The sequence below is a fragment of the Schistocerca piceifrons genome, chromosome 5, assembly GCF_021461385.2.
Source record: "Schistocerca piceifrons isolate TAMUIC-IGC-003096 chromosome 5, iqSchPice1.1, whole genome shotgun sequence".
Classification (NCBI taxonomy): domain Eukaryota; kingdom Metazoa; phylum Arthropoda; class Insecta; order Orthoptera; family Acrididae; genus Schistocerca; species Schistocerca piceifrons.
In genome coordinates this window covers 201,797,802-201,820,287 of record NC_060142.1, presented here as the reverse complement: position 1 = coordinate 201,820,287, position 22,486 = coordinate 201,797,802, and the positions used below count along the sequence as shown (strand labels likewise).

Genomic DNA, 22,486 nt, shown 5'->3' with positions numbered 1-22,486 from the left:
CTCAGAATTTTGATTGATCTCGTTGATGAGTCATGCTCTGAAAACTCATCTAAGACCGAGCGAGGTGGCGCAGTGATTAGCACACTGGACTCGCATTCGGGAGGACGACGGTTCAATCCCGTCTCCAGCCATCCTGATTTAGGTTTTCCGTGATTTCCCTAAATCGTTTCAGGCAAATGCCGGGATGGTTCCTTTGAAAGGGCACGGCCGATTTCCTTCCCAATCCTTCCCTAACCCGAGCTTGCGCTCCGTCTCTAATGACCTCGTTGTCGACGGGACGTTAAACACTAACCACCACCACCTCTTCTAAGAATTATACATAATCGAATTTATCATAAATGTGAGGAGCATTGTGGAGAAACCCAGTTTGGTTTTGTAAAGGGAATGGGAATCCGAGAAGCGTTATTTGGCATGAAGGTCCTTATGCAAAGATGTTATGACTATCAGCAGGATGTCCATGTGCTTTATCGACTGTGAGAAAGCATATGGCACCGTTAAACATGACCCCCTTATCACAATCTTACGAGAATAGCATTGGATGGTAAGGACATAAGAATCATTCAGCAATTATACTGGAATCAGAGAGCAGAGGTCAGAATTAACAAAAATTGGAAAAACAGAAACTGTGCAAATACTGAAAGGAGTCCGCCAAGGCTGTATACTATCCCCATTATTATTCAATTTGTATCTGGACAAGATTTTTCGATCCAGTCAAGACTCAGAATTATTTGGTATAAAAGAAATTGGAGTGAAGATCTGGAACTTACGGTATGCCGACTACACAGCTTTGTTTAGTCAGCATTTTGGTGTCAGAATAAATGCCAGAAAAACTAAATGGAGGTCAATTGAAAGAACCCCTGGTCAAAACGAATCCTTAGTCATTAATGGTAGTAAAATCGAGAAAGTAACCAAATTTAAATGTCTAGGATCTACGGTAAACTCGAAACTTGATTGTGATGAGGAAATCAACATTCGCTGTGGGATTGCCAAAGAAACGTTCCGAAAGCTACGAAATGTACTGTTACACACAGACATGCCGCTCCATCTGAGAGTAAGGGTGGTACAATGCTATGTTATTCCCGTGCTACTGTATGGTCAATTAAAGCAGCTTCTGTAAAGAGATTAGGAGCAACAGAAATGTGGTTCTTGCGCCGATTACTAAAAATACTAAGGATTGAAAAAGTGAGCAATGCAGAATTGCTGCGTAGAGCCGTGGTGCATAGAGAACTAATGGGGACAATTAAAAAAAGAAAGACATCGTACCTGGGGCACATTATGGAAGGAAAGAAATATGAACTTCTGCAATTAATTCTAGAAAGCAGAATAGAAGGAAAGCGCCCACCGGGTAGAAGGAAGCAATCATGGTCACAGAATATCGAGACATGGACTGGGATTAACGACTTCGAAGAGCTGGTTCAAGAAGCAAGAGAACGCCGCCTGTGAGCAGCCGACGCACTAAAAGTGTACGGCACCAAGAAGGAGGAGGAGGTCACACGCAATCACTCCCCAATACCATTTTTAAAGCAGCTTTCTGTTCTCCTCAGATATAAAAATATACAGCGACTCGGCAGCAATAGAGATATAAACACGATCTCTGTGTACAGTCTAAAAGTAGAGCTCCTTGTGCTAGAACTCTCATTGTGTGGCGCGCACATTCCACGCGCCCGCCCCCTAGCCAGTGTCACTGCCAAGGAGACACCTGCGCCAACCGACCGATCTAGAATATGCTGCCTCCGGAGCGGACAAGGCAGTAATCTGTGACTAACTGGTTCCTTGCTACCTCTGACACGGGCCAGATACCGGGCATTCATTACACTGTGCCAAAAGATGTCAGCGGCGCCAGATGTCAATGTTAACAGGTGCCCGCTTATTGAACCGATAGTAATTGGAACAGACGTCGCCAAGTCGAGAAACAAAACAGTCAACGTATAAGAGAAACGTGTTACATTGTCAACAAAACGCACACAGTAACTAGCACATGGGAGCACAGTAGACAGACTGAATGCCAGCACTGACTAATTATTAGTGCTTTTCGTGCGCTTGATGGAATTTATTCTTTTTGCTCAACGTAGCAACAGTAAGTTCATATTAAATGCATTCTGTTTATGACATGTTGATATTCTTCTTTGAAATGTAAGGAGGTAAATCACCTGCCTTCATCACGTGGCCGCAAAACTAAGCTGCTTAGGTCACTGCACGGCAGAGATTTAGCAACTGTGTGTGTAACTTCAAATAAACATTGCGTAATTCATCGCACACTATCGTAAAGAACCCGTGTAAGAAAAAACACTAACAAAATTGGATGATGGCTTTGGATGTGATGCATCTCAGCTGCTAGGGCGTTGTTCACACAAGAGACAGTTCCTGGTTGGATTCCCATTTCGATGCCCAGTTTTCTAATCATTTGGTTAAAAATCAAGGTAAACCAGACTAGTGACTTCATAATCTCCCCCTACCTCGCTCCATCCCCCTCCCTCGCTCCCTCTCTGAAAAACAATGATACAAAAGATTCCCAGTTTCTGAAAGGTACTCTAGACTTCCATAATGACCAACCTGTCGTCTGTACTGCCACAGTTGCCATTATCATAGGCGGAAACACAGGTGGACAATAACCAGGAAGAACATTAGTATGTAAGCTGTCACTTTGCGGAATGTCGCATTCTGCCCATATAACCAAAAGCAACGTAAAATTGTTTTATTGAATCTATCAGTAACCTCATTTGTTACTAATGGAAGGTACCGTGTTGAATTTAATATTGGACCCTTGAAGTCCTCGTGCCAGTTATAGGCTTAAAAATAAATGCTTAGCTATAATTTTATCAGGAAAGTTGGGAAAATTGATAGTTTGGGAAGCGCACAGGATCAATCTTTGAAGTTTATGACTTGTGAGTCACTGCACAAGACACTAGTAGGTTCTACATCTACATTTATACTCCGCAAGTCACCCAACGGTGTGTGGCGGAGGGCACTTTACGTGCCACTGTCATTGCCTCCCTTTTCTGTACCAGTCGCGTATGGTTCGCAGGAAGAACGACTGTTTGAAAGCCTCCGTGCGCACTCGAATCTCTCTAATTTTACATTCGTGATCTCCTTGGGAGGTATAAGTAGGGGGAAGTAATATATTCGATACCTCATCGAAACCTGGCGAGCAAGCTACACCGCGATGCAGAGCGTCTCTCTTGCAGAGTCTGCCACTTCAGTTTGCCAAACATCTCCGTAACGCTATCACGCTTACCAAATAACCCTGTGACGAAACGCGCCGCTCTTCTTTGGATCTTCTCTGTCTCCTCCGTCAACCCGACCTGGTACGGATCCCACACTGATGAGCAATACTCAAGTATAGGTCGAACGAGTGTTTTGTAAGCCACCTCCTTTGTTGATGGACTACATTTTCTAAGGACTCTCCCAATGAATCTCAACCTGGTACCCGCCTTACCAACAATTAATTTAATATGATCATTCCACTTCAAATCGCTCCGCACGCATACTCCCAGATATTTTACAGAAGTAACTGCTACCAGTGTTTGTTCCGCTATCATATAATCATACAATAAAGGATCCTTCTTTCTATGTATTCGCAATACATTACATTTGTCTATGTTAAGGGTCAGTTGCCACTCCCTGCACCAAGTGCCTATCCGCTGCAGGTCTTCCTGCATTTCGCTACAATTTTCTAATGCTGCAACTTCTCTGTATACTACAGCATCATCCGCGAAAAGCCGCATGGGACATCCGACACTATCTACTAGGTCATTTATATATATTGTGAAAAGCAATGGTCCGATAACACTCCCCTGTGGCACGCCAGAGGTTACTTTAACGTCTGTAGACGTCTCTGCATTGATAACAACATGCTGTGTTCTGTTTGCTAAGAACTCTTCAATCCAGCCACACAGCTGGTCTGATATTCCGTAGGCTCTTACTTTGTTTATCAGGCGACAGTGTGGAACTGTATCGAACGCCTTCCGGAAGTCAAGAAAAATAGCATCTACCTGGGAGCCTGTATCTACTATTTTCTGGGTTTCATGAACAAATAAATCGAGTTGGATCTCTCCATTGATAACAATATGCTGTGTTCTGTTTGCTAAGAACTCTTCAATCCAGCCACACAGCTGGTCTGATATTCCATAGGCTCTTACTTTGTTTATCAGGCGACAGTGCGGAACTGTATCGAACGCCTTCCGGAAGTCAAGAAAAATAGCATCTACCTGGGAGCCTGTATCTAATATTTTCTGGGTCTCATGAACAAATAAAGCGAGTTGGGTCTCACACGATCGCTGTTTCCGGAATCCATGTTGATTCCTACATAGTAGATTCTGGGTTTCCAAAAACGACATGATACTCGAGCAAAAAACATGTTCTAAAATTCTACAACAGATCGACGTCAGAGATATAGTTTTGCGCATCTGCTCGACGACCCTTCTTGAAGACTGGGACTACCTGTGCTCCTTTCCACTCATTTGGAACCTTCCGTTCCTCTAGAGACTTGCGGTACACGGCTGTTAGAAGGGGGGCATGTTCTTTCGCGTACTATGTGTAGAATCGAATTGGTATCCCATCAGGTCCAGTGGACTTTCCTCTGTTGAGTGATTCCAGTTGCTTTTCTATTCCTTGGACACTTATTTCGATGTCAGCCATTTTTTCGTTTGTGCGAGGATTTAGAGAAGGAACTGCAGTGCGGTCTTTCTCTGTGAAACAGCTTTGGAAAAAGATGTTTAGTATTTCAGCTTTACGCGTGGCGTTCGCCACCCACTCCCCCCTCGCGCGCGTGGGGTCTCGTTTTCACACATTAGTCTTGTGATCCTCATTCCAATTGGTATACAGCTGTCGAGTAAAGCAGTGACAGGACGGATTCCTCTAAAAATATATGCCCCGTCTGCTACGATAGTTGCTGAAATCCAGGTAATTGTGGTCGAATACCATGAAGGCTTCCGGAATACAATACGTAACCGTAAGCGCTATTGTCTTAGTTGCTGATGCAGTGATTCGTAATTAGGTAGGCCACCAGTGAAGCGAAGTAGCTGGGACTGGCACATTGCTCGTTCATAAGTCAACTGCTGAAAAATCCTTACTCCTAATTTTACTACGGCTACAATCAAACCTATAATTATGGAAATCAAGAGATAGAACTCATAATTTCCTGAATTCCGCTGATCCCTTCGTGCGATCTGGTCCACTTTTAATTTACACACACGCACACACGCGCGCGCACACAAACCCCCATCCTAGCCTAAACACTTTAAATCTCAAAGCATTGTGTTTACCTACCTCAGACGACTGTTTTCTCTGAGATAAGATTTGCTGCAGTTTTGCGAGGCATTTGGGCGGTCCAGTTTCGAGCGTGACAATGCGACTTTGCAAAGGCATAGCTACATAAACAACATCTACCCAAGCAATCTACTATTCTGTTCTTTAAATCACCAGTGCAGAGGACTGTTGAGAAACAGTGCCTGTATCATTACTTTGTCAGACTTTGACGTTTATAGTTTTTATTTCGTAGATAAGATATAAATACATCACTTTGCCCTCCAGTCGAGAAATAGTAGAACGGACATTACTGCAATCACGCAACGCATTAATTGGTGCCGGCCGAAGTGGCCGTGCGGTTAAAGGCGCTGCAGTCTGGAACCGCGAGACCGCTACAGTCGCAGGTTCGAATCCTGCCTCGGGCATGGATGTTTGTGATGTCCTTAGGTTAGTTAGGTTTAACTAGTTCTAGGGGACTAATGACCTAAGCAGTTGAGTCCCATAGTGCTCAGAGCCATTTGAACCATTAATTGGTGTCATCACAACGCGGAGACTACGTTTAACTATTTTTGAACGTCTAATGATGAAATAAAGAAGATGAATGTCCGAGCCAGTTCACAAGACGTATACATATGCATTCACACTCAAGAAATCACTACTGAGTGTGCAGTAGTTTGACAAAGTAATGTAAACATGCTGACAAACCTCGTTTCTGAAGCTTGTTTTCTCATTCCTGTAGTACACAAACATTATATTTAAGGATTTTCACTTGCGTTATAACGTATCTCGAAGTGGTCTGGGCCTTTAGCACGTTAGTGATAGTTACAGTGTTGTTCTATGGCAGTGTATAACCTTACTACAGATTTGCAATGAGGACAAATGATGCGTTGGCGCGTATTTGGTGCTGCTCCGCGACAGTGATTCCAAACGTATTAGGGCTGTCTAGAGCTGCTGTATTTGTGCCAAGATAGCATGCAGAGATAAAGGAAAAATTTTGGTGTGCCAAAGACGAAAGTCGAACAAAGCTTGAATTTACTGGCCAAGAGAGGAGGATATTATAGAGGATTAACGTCTCATAAGACCACTGCCACGAAAGTAACTAATGAGATTTTTCTGCTATTACATAACATAGTGTGGACGGATACAATTATTGGTAACTGCATGAATGAAATATATTATAGTTGCTGTTGACAAGCCTAGTATAAACAGTGTTAATGAAAATCTTCAGTCACTTAAAGCGTGCGAAACCTCGCATACCGACGAATGGAAACGTCTGATGTGGTTCGCTGAAATATTTGTACAGTAGAATGTGTTTAAGCACGGGGAATATCAAGGGTGAGACTCCCTTTTTCGATGGTGGAAATTCAGCAATAGCATGGTCGGTCTGTAGTGATTTTTATTGACCCCTATGGGTGCAGTGGGTCTGGTAGCTCGCTTGGTAGAACATCGTCTGCAAGAAACAGGGGGTTAACCTATCACTGTATTACAAATCAGCCTTGCATTACATGCCTTATTGAAGTACGTACCACCTTGCATTACGTATCATGTAGGTTGTCTTGATCGCATAGTGATGTTGAATACTTTCTAGCAATCCAGGAACAAAAAAAGCTACGTTCACAACTCTCGAAATTTCATGGCAGAAGACATCTACAAGAACAGTGTTTCCAAAATTCGTGTTTTTTGTAATCTTTCTCCCCTGGAACGCATTCGCTATAGTCGAATATGCTCTACACTTCTGAGCTGAGAATGACCAGTTTTTGTTGTGCCGAAGTAACATCTTAGATTACATGTTTCTGTCCAGTTACCAATATTCTACCTGTAACTTCTCGAAAGTTAAGTGTGGATCAGGAACTAGATTGAAGGTGCGCATCTAAGTGTCCAACAACTCTGCTTACCACCTGTAAGCACACCATTAATCAGTCACGCCGAGAAAACCTGACAGATCGTATAAGTTACTAGATCACTAACCAGCACTGAAATTGGAACTGAACTTTATTAACTGTTATTGCTTTACTAAGCTGTCTGTAGCATTTCGCGATGTGGCACTGGTCGCATCGACATGGTAAGCTTAAGATTTACGAAGTGATAATCTCCAGGCCAAATCCTGTGTAGGAGTCACTTCTTTGCAAATGCGATAATAGAGTTTGGCGCAATACTAACCAGAAATTTTGAAACTGCAGTGTACACTGTCCATTGGTGGAGTCGAGTTGTCTGGGCGCTATCACCCACGCAGTATCGCAATAAAAACCAACTGTATTTTTAGATTTTTACGCAGAGAACAAATTATCGGACATGTGTTTTTTCACGGTCGAGAAATCTTGGCCGCGATCCTCCACAGGAAAACTTTATTTCGGAACTCTGGCCCAATTAGAACCGGCCGTGCGAGTTGGCGTGGTATTGACGGGGTCCCGCAGCTGACTCCGAGGACGGGTAGTTGAGTGTGGGCTCTCCCAGTAAAATTAGCTCTCTGCAACGAATCGCGAACCCGGGGCAGCATGAAGGGGGCGAGTGTTGACGCTGAGCGCGATACAAACATTGACACCTGTAGAAAGTACGGACTATTGCGTTGTTGTTGTTGTTGTTGTTGTTGTTGTTGCTGCAAGCTGCTTTCATCTCTGCAACTTAATTCCGTTTCAGTGTCCTTACTATTGGGAAACTTTGGTTTCCCTATACAATTTTTCAGTCCACACTTCTTTCCATTGCCGAATTAACGCTTCCTTGATGTTTCAGAATATGTCCTGTCAATCGATCCCTTCTTTTAGTCACGATGTGCCAGAAATTTCTTTTCTCCTGAAGTCGAATCAGTATCCCTTCATTAGTTATCCGATCTACCTATGCAAACTTCAGTATTCTCCTATAGCACCACATGTACAGCTTCTATTCTCGTCTAGTCTGAACTGTTAGTCGTTCACATTTCACTTCCATATAGGACAAAACTCCAGACAAACACGTCTAGAAAAGTTTCCTAATTTATGTTCGGTGTTAAGATTGTTAAGACTTCTCTTTCAGAAATGATTTTCTTGATATTGCGTTTGCATTTCATATCATCTAGTTCGGTCGCTTATCACTTAATTTGATACCCAAACAGCGGAACTCGTTTACTACTTTTAGCGTCTCCTTTACTAAACTAAGACACTCAGCATATCGCGATTTGATTTAACTATATTCTATTACCCTCATTTTATTTTTGTCGATGTCAATCCTCAAACTTTTTTCCAAGAAACTATACATTTCGTTCAATTGCTGTTCCAAATCCTATGCCGCCTGCGTGAGAATTACAATATAATAGGCAAAACTCAGAGTTTTAATTTCTTATCCATGATCTTCTACAATCTTTTCAAATTCCACCGTGTTTTCCTTCACAGCTTGACCAATCTATAGATGGAATAACATGGGATAGGTTACAACGCTTACTGCTCAAACAAAAATTCGTATGTTGCTCGCAGAACGAGTGAATACATCTGAGGGAACGGTACATTACAGTGCATGAAACGAAGCCCGTCAGTAACGAACGTTCGTCATTCCTTGAAGACAAGGTGAGATGGTCGGCACACTACAGAACTGGTGCAGTGTTGGAGACACTGGACTCGAATAGTGGTTTGCTGTGAGTTTTCTAAATTGTTTAAGACAAAAACTGAGACGGTTCCTTTGACAAGGACACGCCCGAATTTTTGTCCTATATTTGTCTCCTATCTGTACTCACTTCGACGAGACAAATAACTCTCACCTTCCTTCCGGTTGCTTTGTCATTATCTTACCTACCTACGGCCTGCCTTGTATGTACCTCACTCACACAATAGAATCTTAGTACGAGTGCTTTTAACCTATCAGACACGTAGAACTATTTGTTATTTAGACTCCAAAGAAGGTGACAGTTATGTGTTGTATACTGGCGAGAAAAAAATCCCAATACCAAAAAATAATTAATGTTTAGTAATAAAATTTCGAGAATACATTTGTCTAGGTAACATATTTAAGTGATAATCATTGCATGATCGTAGGTTAATGTACGTAAATGCGGGATATGCCATTCATTGCAAATGTGAAATGCTCGTCCATTGATAACCTCCAGCATGTTGAATACAAGCGTGCAAACGTGCATGCATTGAGTTGTACAGGTGACAGACATCAGTTAGTGGGATAGAATTCCACGCCTGTTACACTTGGTCAGTTACTAAAGGGTCGATTAAAGCTGGTTGTGCGTAACGCTGGAGTTGTCCGACGATGTCCCTTATATGCTTGATTGGAGATAGAGCTGGTTATTGTGCAGGCGAAGGCAACATGTCGACACTCTGTAGAGCATGTTAGGCGACAACAGCGGTATGAGGGCGAGCGTTATCCTGTTGGAAAACACCTTCTGTAATGTTGTTCATGAATGGTAGCATAACAGTTCGAATCGCCAGACTGACGTACGGATTTGCTGTCAGGGTGCGTGGGATAACCATGAGAGTGCAAAATCGCACCCCAGACCATAACTCCAGATGTAGGTCCAGTCTGTCTATCATGCCGACAGGTAGGTTGCAGGCCCTCAGCTGGCATCCTTCTAACCAACACACGGCCACCGAGGCAAAGCCAGCTTCCGTCAGAAAGCACAATAGACCTCCACCCTGCCTCCAATGAGCTCGCAATTGACACCAATGAATTCGCAAGTGGCGGTGGTTTGGTGTCAGTGGAATGGACTCTCTAGGACGTCTGCTTCGAAGCTGTCCTTGAAGCAACCGATTTATAACAGTTTGTTGTGTCACTGTGATGCCAATTGTTGCTCACATTGCTGCTGCAGGTTCAGTACGACGCGCCAAAGCCATAGGCCGAACATGATGGTCTTCCCTGTCGGCACTACCACGTGGCCATCCGCAGCCCGGTCTTATTGGGACCGTACATTCTCGTAACCACCGCAGCCAGCAGTCATGTACGGTGACTACATACAGGGTGACAATTATTGCACTATATGAGAAAAACGTAAATTAATTACAAACTACGGCGTGCACACCCTTAATTCAACATGTAAGCGTCGGATTTAGGTTATGACGTGTTCGATATGCCTGCCGTCTTTGGCGATGACGTGGCGCAGACGAAGAACGAAATTCTCAATGACACGCTGATGTCCCTGTTTTTTCGGTAATGGAATCATTACTGTTGTCAGAAAGTTCTCAGGCCATTCACCACTGTCGTATAGTTTATTACATAACCTCAATATTTCTCATTCCATCTTGGTTCAAGCATTTTAGTATTTCTCCCGGTATTGTATCTGTACCTACTGCTTTGCCATTTTTCATTGCAGCTATGGCAGACTTTACTTCTTCCATTATGATGGTTGGTCCTTTCTCGTCATCACTTACACTGTTGTGTGATTCAAGTTCCAGAGTTTCTGGTTTGCTATTTGTGTCATATAGCTCTTTTAGATATTCTTCCCATCTCTGGAGGACATCGTCACGATCTTTGTACACTACCTCTTCGTCTTTACTCAAAATTTCCATAGTAGCACTTCCTGCTCTGTTTTGTTCCCATGTCATAGTCTTTACTCTGTTGTATAGTAAGTCGTATCTTCCTTCCTGTCCAGTTCTTCAATTTCATCACATTCCTCTTCTAGCCATTTCTTCCTAGCCTGCTCTGTTTCTCTTCGCAGTTCATTATTTAACCTTCAGTATATCTTTTTTGCATCTTCAGTGTTCTTGTTTTTCAATTTCCTTCTCTCCTCCATCTTGGAAGTCATTTCTTGTGTGACCCATGGTTTTTTTTTTACCTTTTCCCTTTTACATATCCTATATTTTGCTGTCGTGCTTTAATGATTCCTTCTTTTCAGCATATTCCAGTACTCGTTGACGTCAGGTGGTTCTTTGTCTCGTAATGTGTTTAGAAACTCCCGAGACAGCAATTCTGTAATTTGTTCTTTGTTGGATCTTCTGTAAATCCCACTTCTTCAGCATGGTCGCCTTCTTCAGTTTTTTCATTCTTATTTCTATTTCTGCCATAAGTAAGTTGTGGTCACTATTAATATCTGCCCCTGGTAATGTGTGCACCTTCTTGATTCCATTCCTGTATCTTTCTTCTACCAGTATAAAATCGATTTGGTTTCTGTATTTATTCCCTGGTGATTTCCAAGTGAAGAGCCTCCTCTTGTGGTTCTTGAACCATGTGTTTGCCGCTATCAGCTGCCTTTCCCTGAAGAAGTCAATTAACCATTCACCTCTGTCATTTCTCTTTCCAAGACCATGCTTGCCTACTATGTTTCCCTCTTTCCCTTCTCCCACAATGGCGTTCCGGTCTCCCATTACTATTTTGAAGCATTTTTTATTTTCGTCCATTATTCTCTCTATTACATTGTACATTTCCTCTACAATTTGGTCATCATGTTCTGAAGTTGACGTCTATCTTCAAGAGTCTGCCAGCTCAGTTCCTTCAATATCTCTGTGACACTCTCGCACGGATTAAACAAATCTGTGACCATTTGTGCTGCCCTTCTCAGCATATGTTCAACATCTCCTGGTAGTCCTAAATGGTGCAGGTCTCACACGCTTGAGCAAAATTCTAGGCTGGGTCGCACGAGTGATTTGTAAGCAATCTCTTTTGTAGACTGTTCGCACCTCCCCAGTATTCCCCCAATAAACGGAGTCTACCACCTGCTCTACCCACGACTGAGCCTATGTGATCATTCCACTTCATATCCCTACGAAGTGCTACGCACGGGTATCAGTGTGAGTTGGCCAATTCCAACATTGACTCATTGACATTATAGTCAAAAGATACTACGTTTTTTCGTTTTGTGAAGTGCACAATTTTACATTTCTGAACATTTAAAGCATGTTGCCAATCTTTGCACCATTTAGAAATCTTAAAAAGATGGGTCTTAATGTGATTAGTATAAAATTTAAATTCAATTTTTCTCCAGTCTTCCGCTTTTATGAGTGCATTACCTTTGCTTTAGCGCCCAACCATCCTCACACAATAATTCCGTATAATAGCACGAACTTCCGCATAAGAAACAATCGGTTTCATGTTCAAAATAGCTTAATTGTAAGTTCTAAATTTTGTAATTTCTCCAAAAGTACTAGCATTTTGAAGAGTAGAAAGACATGGAATTCATCTGTTTCAGAATTATGATCCATGCAGCGGAAATTACTATAGTTCCATTTACAAAAGCGAAGTTTATCGATATCGCTGTAATTAATGTAGCTGTTTAGGGACTGTTCTCATTTTGTGAGGACTTTTCACAGTTTACCTGGTTGGAAACAGAATTACGCAGTCTTAAACGGTTCGGGATATAGCTAAGGTGGACAGCTTAGCTGAAGAACTCTTATTAAGAGACGTTACGCTTTACGTTGCACCACGATTGAGGTGCTTCTGATGTTTCTGCTTCGGTCACTTATCATCCCGATATATTTAAGAACCAGTCTGTGGAAGTTATGGCAGGCCACCTTACCATAATCACCTTTCAGACCGACGTCCACTGTGCAGAAACTTCCTGGACCATCACTCTCTCAATCGGAAATTTGCTCAATTAAAAAAAAAATAAAAATAAAATGCGAAGGTTGCAACCAGAACCTCGTCCGCTTAAAGTCGTGAACTTCCTAAAGCGCATCGGGCCGTAGTATGACCCATAACACTAGCACTGCTTGCGAACGTGTCGGCATAAACACGATAGGGTAGGGAATCGTTGCAACAAATGTGTCCGTGCCTGCTACGAACGGGTGGTCCTTAATCGGAGCCAAGTTCGTCGTTAGCGGAGCATTGAATAAACACCAAGAACAAAAGCCAACAAATAAAGGTCATAAGTTGGGTCGTATAGAGGCTAAGTATGATTGATAACTACACACGCAGCTTACTACTCTTTTACAACTGAGTGTCTTGCTTACCTCGTGGCTCCCTGTGGCTACATCCACGTGATACGCATCTCCTCGCTCCTCAGGCGGCATTCCTCCGGCCTTCCTATCTGCAATCCTTCTCCTCCGCTGGTGGGTATATTAAAGAGCAGGCAGACATTACGTAAATAATTACTTATTACTTATCTTCTTGAGTCTCAGGTGAAGATGATTGTTGATCATATTTATCTACGTTCTGCAGAAGTCGTCAGGTGATGATGATTATTATTATTATTATTTTATGTGATTGCAAGGATTTTGCTGAGTAAATAGTCTAGTGGCAACTCAATTTTAACTCTTTTTATGCTTAATAACTGTTTGTAACACAAATTTAACTGATCCCGTGCTTCCAATGAACCGAGAGTGATTCAGATTCCCCCTGTGGTCGAACCATGTTCACTGTTCTAAGTGCTCGAGAATCATGAAAGTGTTTACTTCCTTTTGTAAGGCATGATATAATTACAGTTTCATGATCCAAATAATTTCACGACAAGAATCACTTTAAAATTTCCAGTTTTTGCCAACTTTTTCTTTTTCTCATTTTTAAAGTAGCCTACTGTAATTTTTTTTCCCCCTGTTTGTTTTGTGTTTCAACATTCGCCCAAAAGAGGTAAATACTGATTAGTATGAACATTCTTTCAGTAATTGTAACTTCTTAAAAATTTTCTTTTTACGTTAATTACACGAATTATTTGATTTGGTCAACTAATTCATTTATAGATTAGTGATTGTAAATAAAACAAAAATTACAGAAAAAACTGTGATTTAATAGCGCTATGTAATCCACTACTGTTTGTCAAAATTGCAAGCCAAAGAAGAAGACGTAGTTGAAATGAATTTTATTCCACATGTATTTTGACCATTAGAATTCAGTGCTGTGTGAAGCCACCAGGTGCCACAACCAGAGCCTCTAAACATTGTGACATGAAATAAAAAAAGGGTCTGAATATACTGCTGAGGAATACACACTGCCACGTGGTTTTGAAGCATGTCCACAGAGTAAGCAGTGTCCACAGAGTACACACAGTGGTTGCAGGATGACCGGAATTAACTAATTGTTGATTAACAGTATCCCAGACACATTCAGTGGTTGAATTTCAGGTGAAAGAGCAGTCCAGGGAAGCAGTTGTACCCGTTTTTCTTCGAAGAAGGCATGCACATTACTCGCCACATATGGGTGGTTATTGTCCTGCTGAAATATAGCATACAGAGCTATGTACAAGAGGGGCAGTGTCTCGTGCTCTGGACTTCCTTTAAGTAGTGGTTGCTGTTCGGATTGGCTTCAGTACACAGGAAGCAATATCACTTTATAGCCAATGGTGCCCCAAATCATCACACTTCACATTTGACTGCTGTGCTGCTCAACAGTGCAGTTCACCATATCTCTTCCTACAAGTTTGCATCTAACTTATATGCAGGCACCATTGTCAGAGGGCAAATTGAAGCAGTATTCGTCTGAAATGACTACATTTTGTCACTCGGCATGCTAGTGATAGCATTCTTGCACTGAGGCTTTTTGCAGATGATGCTGTAGTATATCGAGAGGTTGTAACAGTAGAACATTGTACTGAAATGCAGGAGGATCTGCAACGAAGTGACGCATGGTGCAGGGAATGGCAATTGAATCTCAATGTAGACAAATGTAATATGCTGCGAATACATAGAAAGAAAGATCCTTTATCATTTAGCTATAATATAGCAGGTCAGCATCTGGAAGCAGTTAATTCCATAAATTATCTAGGAGTAGGCATTAGGAGTAATTTAAAATGGAATGACCTGTATAAAATTAATAGTCGGTAAAGCAGATGCCAGACTGAGATTCATTGGAAGAATCCTAAGGAAATTCAGTCCGAAAACAGTAAACTTGTTCGCCCACTGCTTGAATACTGCTCACCGGTGTGGGGTCCGTACCAGGTAGTGTTGATAGAAGAGATAGAGAAGATCCAATGGAGAGCAGTGCGCTTCGTTACAGGATCATTTAGTATTCGCGAAAGCATTACGGAGATGATAGATAAACTCCAGTGGAAGACTCTGCAAGATAGACTCTCGGTAGCACATTAAGGGCTTTTGTTGGAGTTGCGAGAACATACCTTCACCGAGGACTCAAGCAGTATATTGCTCTCTCCTACGTATATCTCGTGAAGAGACCACGAGGATAAAATCAGAGAGACTAGAACCCACACAGAGGCATATCGACAATCTGTCTTTCCATGAACAATACGAGACTGGAATAGAAGGGAGAACCGATAGATGTACTCAAGGTACCCACCACCACACACCGTCAGGTGGCTTCCGGAGTATGGATGTAGATGTAGATTGTGTCAGAGGCATTGGTTGTTTCCGGTCAGTGGAAGCAGACACGATAGCAAAGTCCAGCCCTCAAAGACAGTGTTGAATCATCAATGCAGATGTATCCACTCCCTTTGCTGTCCTCCAATGTCATTCCGGCACTATGGACAAAGCGGTTCTGTCAGTTGCAGCTGTGCAGGTAATATGGAGTCATCAATGCTATGGTCACATTGTGTAGTCCAGTACCTGCTTGTCGGTGTGTATGACCCTCTTCTTTCTTCTCTTTGGTAGCCACAGTGTCGTGGTACAACAAACTCGTTTTCCAGAAACCAATCATTCTGCTGCTTTCAAACTCACTTGCCTTCTGATAAGTGCCCTTTGGCATCAAGGTATACAGGCATTTGCTTGCATGTTTCCACTTTGTTTGATGGCTGTTGACTGACTGAGTATGGTGTAACACTGTTCTGCCCAGTAACACAAAACAAGAGTGCTGCAAGATCTACAAGCATGCCATCTCTCTGTGTCCTTAATCACTTATTACAGTTCACATCTCCTCCTGTTTCGGAGTTATTCAGACTGTTCTTTCTAGGCTTTGCAATTTTCGGAAACAGGAGTGCACTGTTAAGCAATAAAAATGAAATGTACAAATGTATCATGTTGTTTGAGAAAGGTGTTGTCTGGGAATCCTGCATACTCAGTTCACTAGACAAACAATATAACAACTCATATTAATGAATTTTATTACAACTAGGACAAATACAGATACTTCACTTTGATTACACAGATGTGTCACAAGTAAAGGGCGAGATACAAAATAATCATTCTCCTTCAGAATAGACAAACACAAGTCTATGCTATTTAGCGGATGCTAATGAAGAGGCTAAGATGCGTCGGCTAGTGAAGTGGCTAACATTAAAGCTGATATTGAAGTGGGCTGCCACCAGTCGGGCGTGGCACTTACGTCCTCTTGACCTAGGGGCCGCTGCTGTCGCATTGTCCTCCTGGAGGGTGGTTGGTCAGCGTGCAATTGGCTGACCTCTTCTCGCAGCCTCCTGTTCTCTGTCTTTCCTGACTGGTGTGCCGGCGCTGACTTTATGCCATAACAAAAGGTGTATCGTATACTACAATAAAGGGATCTTCGTCTGCTACATTACAAGCCATGCCCATTGGGTTGCACAATTCGTAACTATGTTTGCATTCTGCACTGTGTTACACTTGGAGTTCACAAGATTACTAGTTCCAGAAGAGGGCATTTTTGGAACATGGAAATTTTGCCTAATTTTTCTGTCTTCTAGTGCAAAAATTATTTTCTCTTTTTTTCTTTTTTTTTGAATGAAGCATAGATGAGCACACACATTGCGTAATGTTGCCATGTTTCTCTGCTCTACTACAGCCACTCTGCCATGTAAAACTAAATTTAATGGTAGCAAGCAACTACAAGGCGTCTTTTGTGCATAGACAGATGGTAAACTGCTGTGGTCATTAATTTGTGCAGCAAGGAGAAGAGGGTGTCTTTGTGAGAGTTTTGAATGGATACGCTACAGCCATGTTTGTATTTTGCTGATGAGGAAGGAAAAATGTGTGCTGAGAATCAGCAACAGAGTCTCTGTGTCAGGGTTTGTATAACAAAGTGAAAGCGAGAGAAGGAATCGAGAACTTTATTTCAGCTCCATAAAGGTTGCATGCATCTTTAGTGGAAAACAGTGCCAAAACTGTAACTACACCAAAAACTGCTAGAACTGCTCTTTAATAACTTTTCTATTAAAAAAATCTAAATTATGTACCAATTGACATGGCTACAATATTTTTTTAGATCTTGGCAACATACTGCTAAATGGTGGTTTAGTAAAATCTCTCACTGTCATTTCTAGGAACTTGTAAGAGTTATGCACTGAATATAAAATGTGTACTAGAGATTTATTGTTGTATTCCCTCCCCCTTTACCATCCGGGCACTTGTGGGAAATTCTACCATTGTCTGTGCTACACACACGCCTTGTATTTTAGGCGGCATTCAGGAAGGTTGCAGTGTGCATTGTTTTTCAATCTCCACAGTACCAACTAAACATCCACCACAAATAAAACAATTTTGCTGCATTTGGGCAAAATTAATTTGTTACAGTATGGGCCACATCAGTTATTTTCCTTTTTGCTAACTACATTTAAGCTTCGTTTGTAGATACTGTCATGAATTCTTAGAGTCCAAACAACTAATAAAATTAAAAATGGAACTTCTCGAAGTATACTGTAGAAATTAATTTAATTAGGTTGATAGTAACATTAACACATTAATCTTTGGATGATAATTAACATTATTGTGAAATATCATGTAACTCTGTTTTACAGACTGTGAAGGACCAACTAACAACATGCAGCCTTGCTGGGATACTACGCGAATGTGTTTCTCCAAGAATAGGTATTACACTTGGTAAATTATTTTTTTAAAAGTAAGTGTGTGTGTGTGTGTGTGTGTCTGTCACATATGTGAAAAACCATAATTTCTAAGTTGTTATTGAATAAACATTTTATGAATTTGTAATATGCACCATTTTCTTTCATACGGGCTTATCCCAACCATTGTAGGTTGATGAAAATTTTCAGGGTGCAATTCCGGCTAGAGACCAGCAGCAGTTTGATATAAAGTGCACTAAAACTGTATGTGTACGCATCGTCCGTCAGTTAGCACACATTCTTAACACACAGAACAACTTAATCAGTGTGCCATGAAAACTTGCAGATTGTTCAACACTATTAAAGAATTAGGGATCTTGGCGACATACTGTATATCGGTGAAACTTATTCCTTGTTTTTGAACCTTATTTCTTGTTCAGTATGAAGAATGTACCACTGAAATTCATAAATTGTTTTTGATGCACCATATGTTTACTACTTGCACTTTCTTTGTTGTTTGTTCACAGGAAAGAACAGAAGTCCAGTCATCCGGCAACTAATTGCTATAAATGCATCGCAGACATTAGTGAAATTGCTGCTGCAAATGCAAGTAAAGGAATCAAATGTTCCAGAGATATTGTTACAAGAGATTTTATGGGTTATCTCGCAGCTTGCCCAGAGAGGTGTGAACTGGTTTCCTTATTTTGTAAATTTTCTCTGTGTTCAGCTCGTGTACATTTATATCTCTCAAATCTATAATGACAGCTATTTTTATTATTCAAATAAAACCCATGGGAAGCCTCTACTGCAAGGGTGGACAGATCCAATACAGCACTTGGGAGCAACTGGGACCCTAGTAACTGAAAAACAAAAAGCCCCAATGATTTCGGTGGGCGACCATACAGTGCTGGAACAAATGCAACACCCTCAAGAACAAGGCTGTTTTATTGACAGATGATGTGACAGATAGTTCATCATTGTAGGAGTAATATATAAAACACACGACACAGTAAAGGGTTCTCAAACAGTCGCATCAATCAATAGTGTACTTCCCTCTTGCGCAGGTGTGTATTTTCATGTGTAGATGTAGAATGGAATCCTGCATTAGATTGTCCCAAGCATTGTGCACCTCTTGTTGCAATTTGGTAATGGTTCTTGCAGACTCTAGAGAACAAGTTTGTATCTGCTTCACTTTGTTCCATGCACATTCAATCAATGAGAGATCTGGGCAATCTTGCTGATGAGGTCAGTTGTTGTACACTATGAAGAGCATGTTGTGTCACAGCAGCCATTATGTGGATGTGCATTGTCCTGCTAAAAAGCACATCGCCTTCCTGTTGAAGAAATGCCAATAGCCCAGGGATAACAACCTGTGCAATGTAGTGGGCACTGATTGCTTTAGCCTGCAGAAACACCAGATGTGACCATGAGTTGTCACCCCCCCTCCCACGCACACACACACACACACACACACACACACACACACACACACACACACACACACAAAGTGAAGCCTGGAATGGGACCACTGTTTCGTGGGTGTATGCACTGTGGACTAGGCAGCTCACCAGGTCTATGGTGTTCTCATGTATGTCTATCACTCATGTACAGACAGAACCTACTCTTATCGTTGAAGACAACAGAGTGACATTCCGCTCCCGAGTTGACTCTTTCACAACACTAGAATAACTGTCCTTGGTGGTGTTATGGTGTCAGTGGAAGCCTTGTCGGGGGCACATGTTACCTTTGTCCTGCTGCAAGCAGATGGTTCCCAATGGTCCTTGGTTACACATCAGGTGCAACATGTGCTGAGATTTCTTTTCTGGGTGATGTTCAGTCAGCTACTGCTGCTCTCAAAGTGTGTTAGTCCTGATGTATGTCTGTATTATGTGGACATCTAGAATCTAGTCTATGAATGTGGGAATGAAACTTTTAACAGGAGTGCGTTTCTGTCAGCAGGACATGGTTGTACGCTAGAATGACTATTGCACAGACTGTTCACCTCTAAACTCAGTGCAGTTACTGGCTGCAGAATCAAAACAGAGGAGGCACCCAGAGCACCATCTGATCTCTGATAACTGTGACAAATGAATCACTAACAATACAACCCTCAGTATGCATATATTACATTCTGGTGCCACTGGAAACAGTCCTTGCTGGTTTTGTATTTTTCCCAGCACTGTAGATTATAAATACCCATTCTATGAAAACAACCATGGAAGGAACACCTCCTCGGCAGGTGTCAACAAAATTGAGAAATAAGGAATAAGACACTGATATCTCAGAACTTCCATTGATAATCCAAAAAATTAGGATCACCTGCTTAATAGTGTTTTGGTCCACCTTTGTAACAAAATACAGCCACCATTCTCTGTGGCATAGATTTGACATATCCTTGGTAGGCCTACAGACATATGTGGCATCAGGTATCTATGGACTAATGGTTTATGGGCACAGATTTGATGTCAGATGGCATCCTAGACATATGCCTATAGATTTAGATCAGGCAAATTTGGAGGCCAAGACACCAACATGAATGTACTATTGTCCTTCTCAAACCAATGTAGCATGATTATGTCTTTGTAATATGGGCAGTTATCCTCCTGGACGATTCCACTGCTTTTGGGGAAACATCAAGCATGAAGCGATGCTGGTGGTCCTAAGTAATGTTTGCATAGTCCTTGTCCACAGCTGTCATCGTGCATTCAAGCAGTACCGCAGTTCCCATGGAATCCCGTTGAATATCCCTTATAACATATTACTGCCCCATGGCCTGTGATGATGGCATATCTGGACACGAACTGGTGTAACAAGAAATTTGATTCTTCCAAGCAAGTGACATGTTTCCATTGGTCCACAGTCAGTCATTAGTGGTACAGTGAGTCTGAGTGGGAGTGTGTCTGGGAGGAAAGAATATTAAAGGGGACAGAGGGAGGAAGTGAAAGAAAATTTTAAAAAAATTCAGGTCAGTACAATGTTGTTAACAGAATATAAAAATGCCGATGAGTGACACTTGGGAATAAAAGCTAAACATTGTAGGAAAAAGAGAAAATACTGTTTAGAAGTGACAAATAAGTAGGTGGGAAAGATATTTAACTTAAGTAGAGGGAAACATTGATATCATTAAAGTTGAACTGTTACTTCAGTTAACCTTTTATAATGAGATGTTTGACAGTTGTGTCAAAAAGTTAAGAATAATCTGTAAAGAGAAAAAAACGGAATGAGAAAAAAACTGGTTACTGTAAATGAACACGAAGATTTACCTACAAACCAAAATTGCACTGCCTACATGGGACAGGAATATTCCTTACTTTAAATAGAGAAGTAATTTCAAGGTAAAGAAAGTAGTGCACTACATGCAGAATGAGACGAGAGTTTTCTTAAAGCAAAATGTAAACTCCTAAAGAATTTTAAAACATAATGCCACATGGCCGGCCCTCGGACTTGCTTCTGCATGGTACAATCCTTGGTTACCTGCAAACAGTCCCATGGTGTAGGCTTGGTAGCTTTGAATGTACTGCAAAGTGCCAGTTCATGGATTTTTCAGTAGTTCAGATGTATAGAAAATATTTGTTGTAGGCTAGCGTAAGAAACCACTCTACAGCTGGACCAGTATCAGGCCTTTAATTTTAGAAAATTTAATGCCTCTGAAACAAATGTCTGAAGAGCTTTCAAATGATGCAGGGGTTGTTATTAACTGGCAAATTATATCAGAGACTTGGAGCAGTTGACCTGTATGCCTGATGTTTGGCGGTAGGCATTCCACTCTCGGTAGTGAAGGGGGCCTACTATTTATTCTGGTTGAGGAACATACACATTGCATAGTGAATAAATGAAAGAATTTTCTCTCCACAGATGGGCACTTTAGTGAGCAGAATTATCTTTATTGCATAGTCATCTGAAGCAAGAGAAGTGGCCAATTCAACCAGAAACAGAATGTTCTAGGGGTGGTGTAGTAAATAAAGTGTTTTCCTTTTATCCTTATGTCCCACCCTCGAAGAATAAGTCATCAAGGATGATCTCTTCAGTGCACACTACATACTTAAAACAAACTTCGCACCGTTTCAACCGAAAGAGGGCGAGGAAAAAAAGTGTTGCTTTACCTATTCAGCGCGACTCCTATTTCGAATGATGATGGATGGGTGCACAGAACAAAAAATAAAAGAAAAACTTGATCAGGTAACTTGGACTATCTGTGGAGGCATGTATTGTTTCAGTCAAGAATTGACTGTGAAAGAGAGCAGCTGATCATGTAACGAAGTGGCCTCGAACATACACTATACTACAGCTTGTAGAAGGTGATTTTTATAGGTGCAGAATATAATTTTGTATTTGATAAATGTGCAATTTGTAATCTCTTCTATTTTATCTGTTATAAACTTTTTATGTAGACAATGTTTACATATTTAAAACCTTGAACAGTAGTTATCAAAATTTAATTTTTGACCTCTGATTTCTGTTTTCCTAAGTCATGAAATCATCTTATTTCTGTTGTTATGTAACCAAATGTGAGTGCATAGTGATTTTTTTTTTTTTTTAACAGATCCAAAGTTTTCCTTGAAGGCAAGGCTGTTAGGAGCTGTCAAGACATTCCATTATTTATTAAGAATGCATCATAATAACACAAGATTAATTTTTCCACTCCTTTTGATTATAAAAGCTCTCTCTAGAAACAGTAAGTATTGTTTTGTGTATTTATTG

At 41.3% G+C, this 22,486-nt stretch overlaps 1 protein-coding gene across 5 annotated transcripts in view; it reads left to right on the top strand.

Moving 5' to 3' along the window:
- LOC124798456 (cytosolic carboxypeptidase 1-like) overlaps positions 1-22,486 on the top strand; it is a 503,581-nt gene that overhangs the window by 122,113 nt on the left and 358,982 nt on the right. For all 5 annotated transcript variants that reach the window (XM_047261879.1, XM_047261878.1, XM_047261877.1 and 2 more), the window contains exons 4-6: positions 17,741-17,810; positions 18,313-18,468; positions 22,329-22,460. In XM_047261879.1, coding sequence (XP_047117835.1) covers positions 17,741-17,810; positions 18,313-18,468; positions 22,329-22,460 — 358 coding nt within the window. The remainder of the gene's footprint in view (positions 1-17,740; positions 17,811-18,312; positions 18,469-22,328; positions 22,461-22,486) is intronic.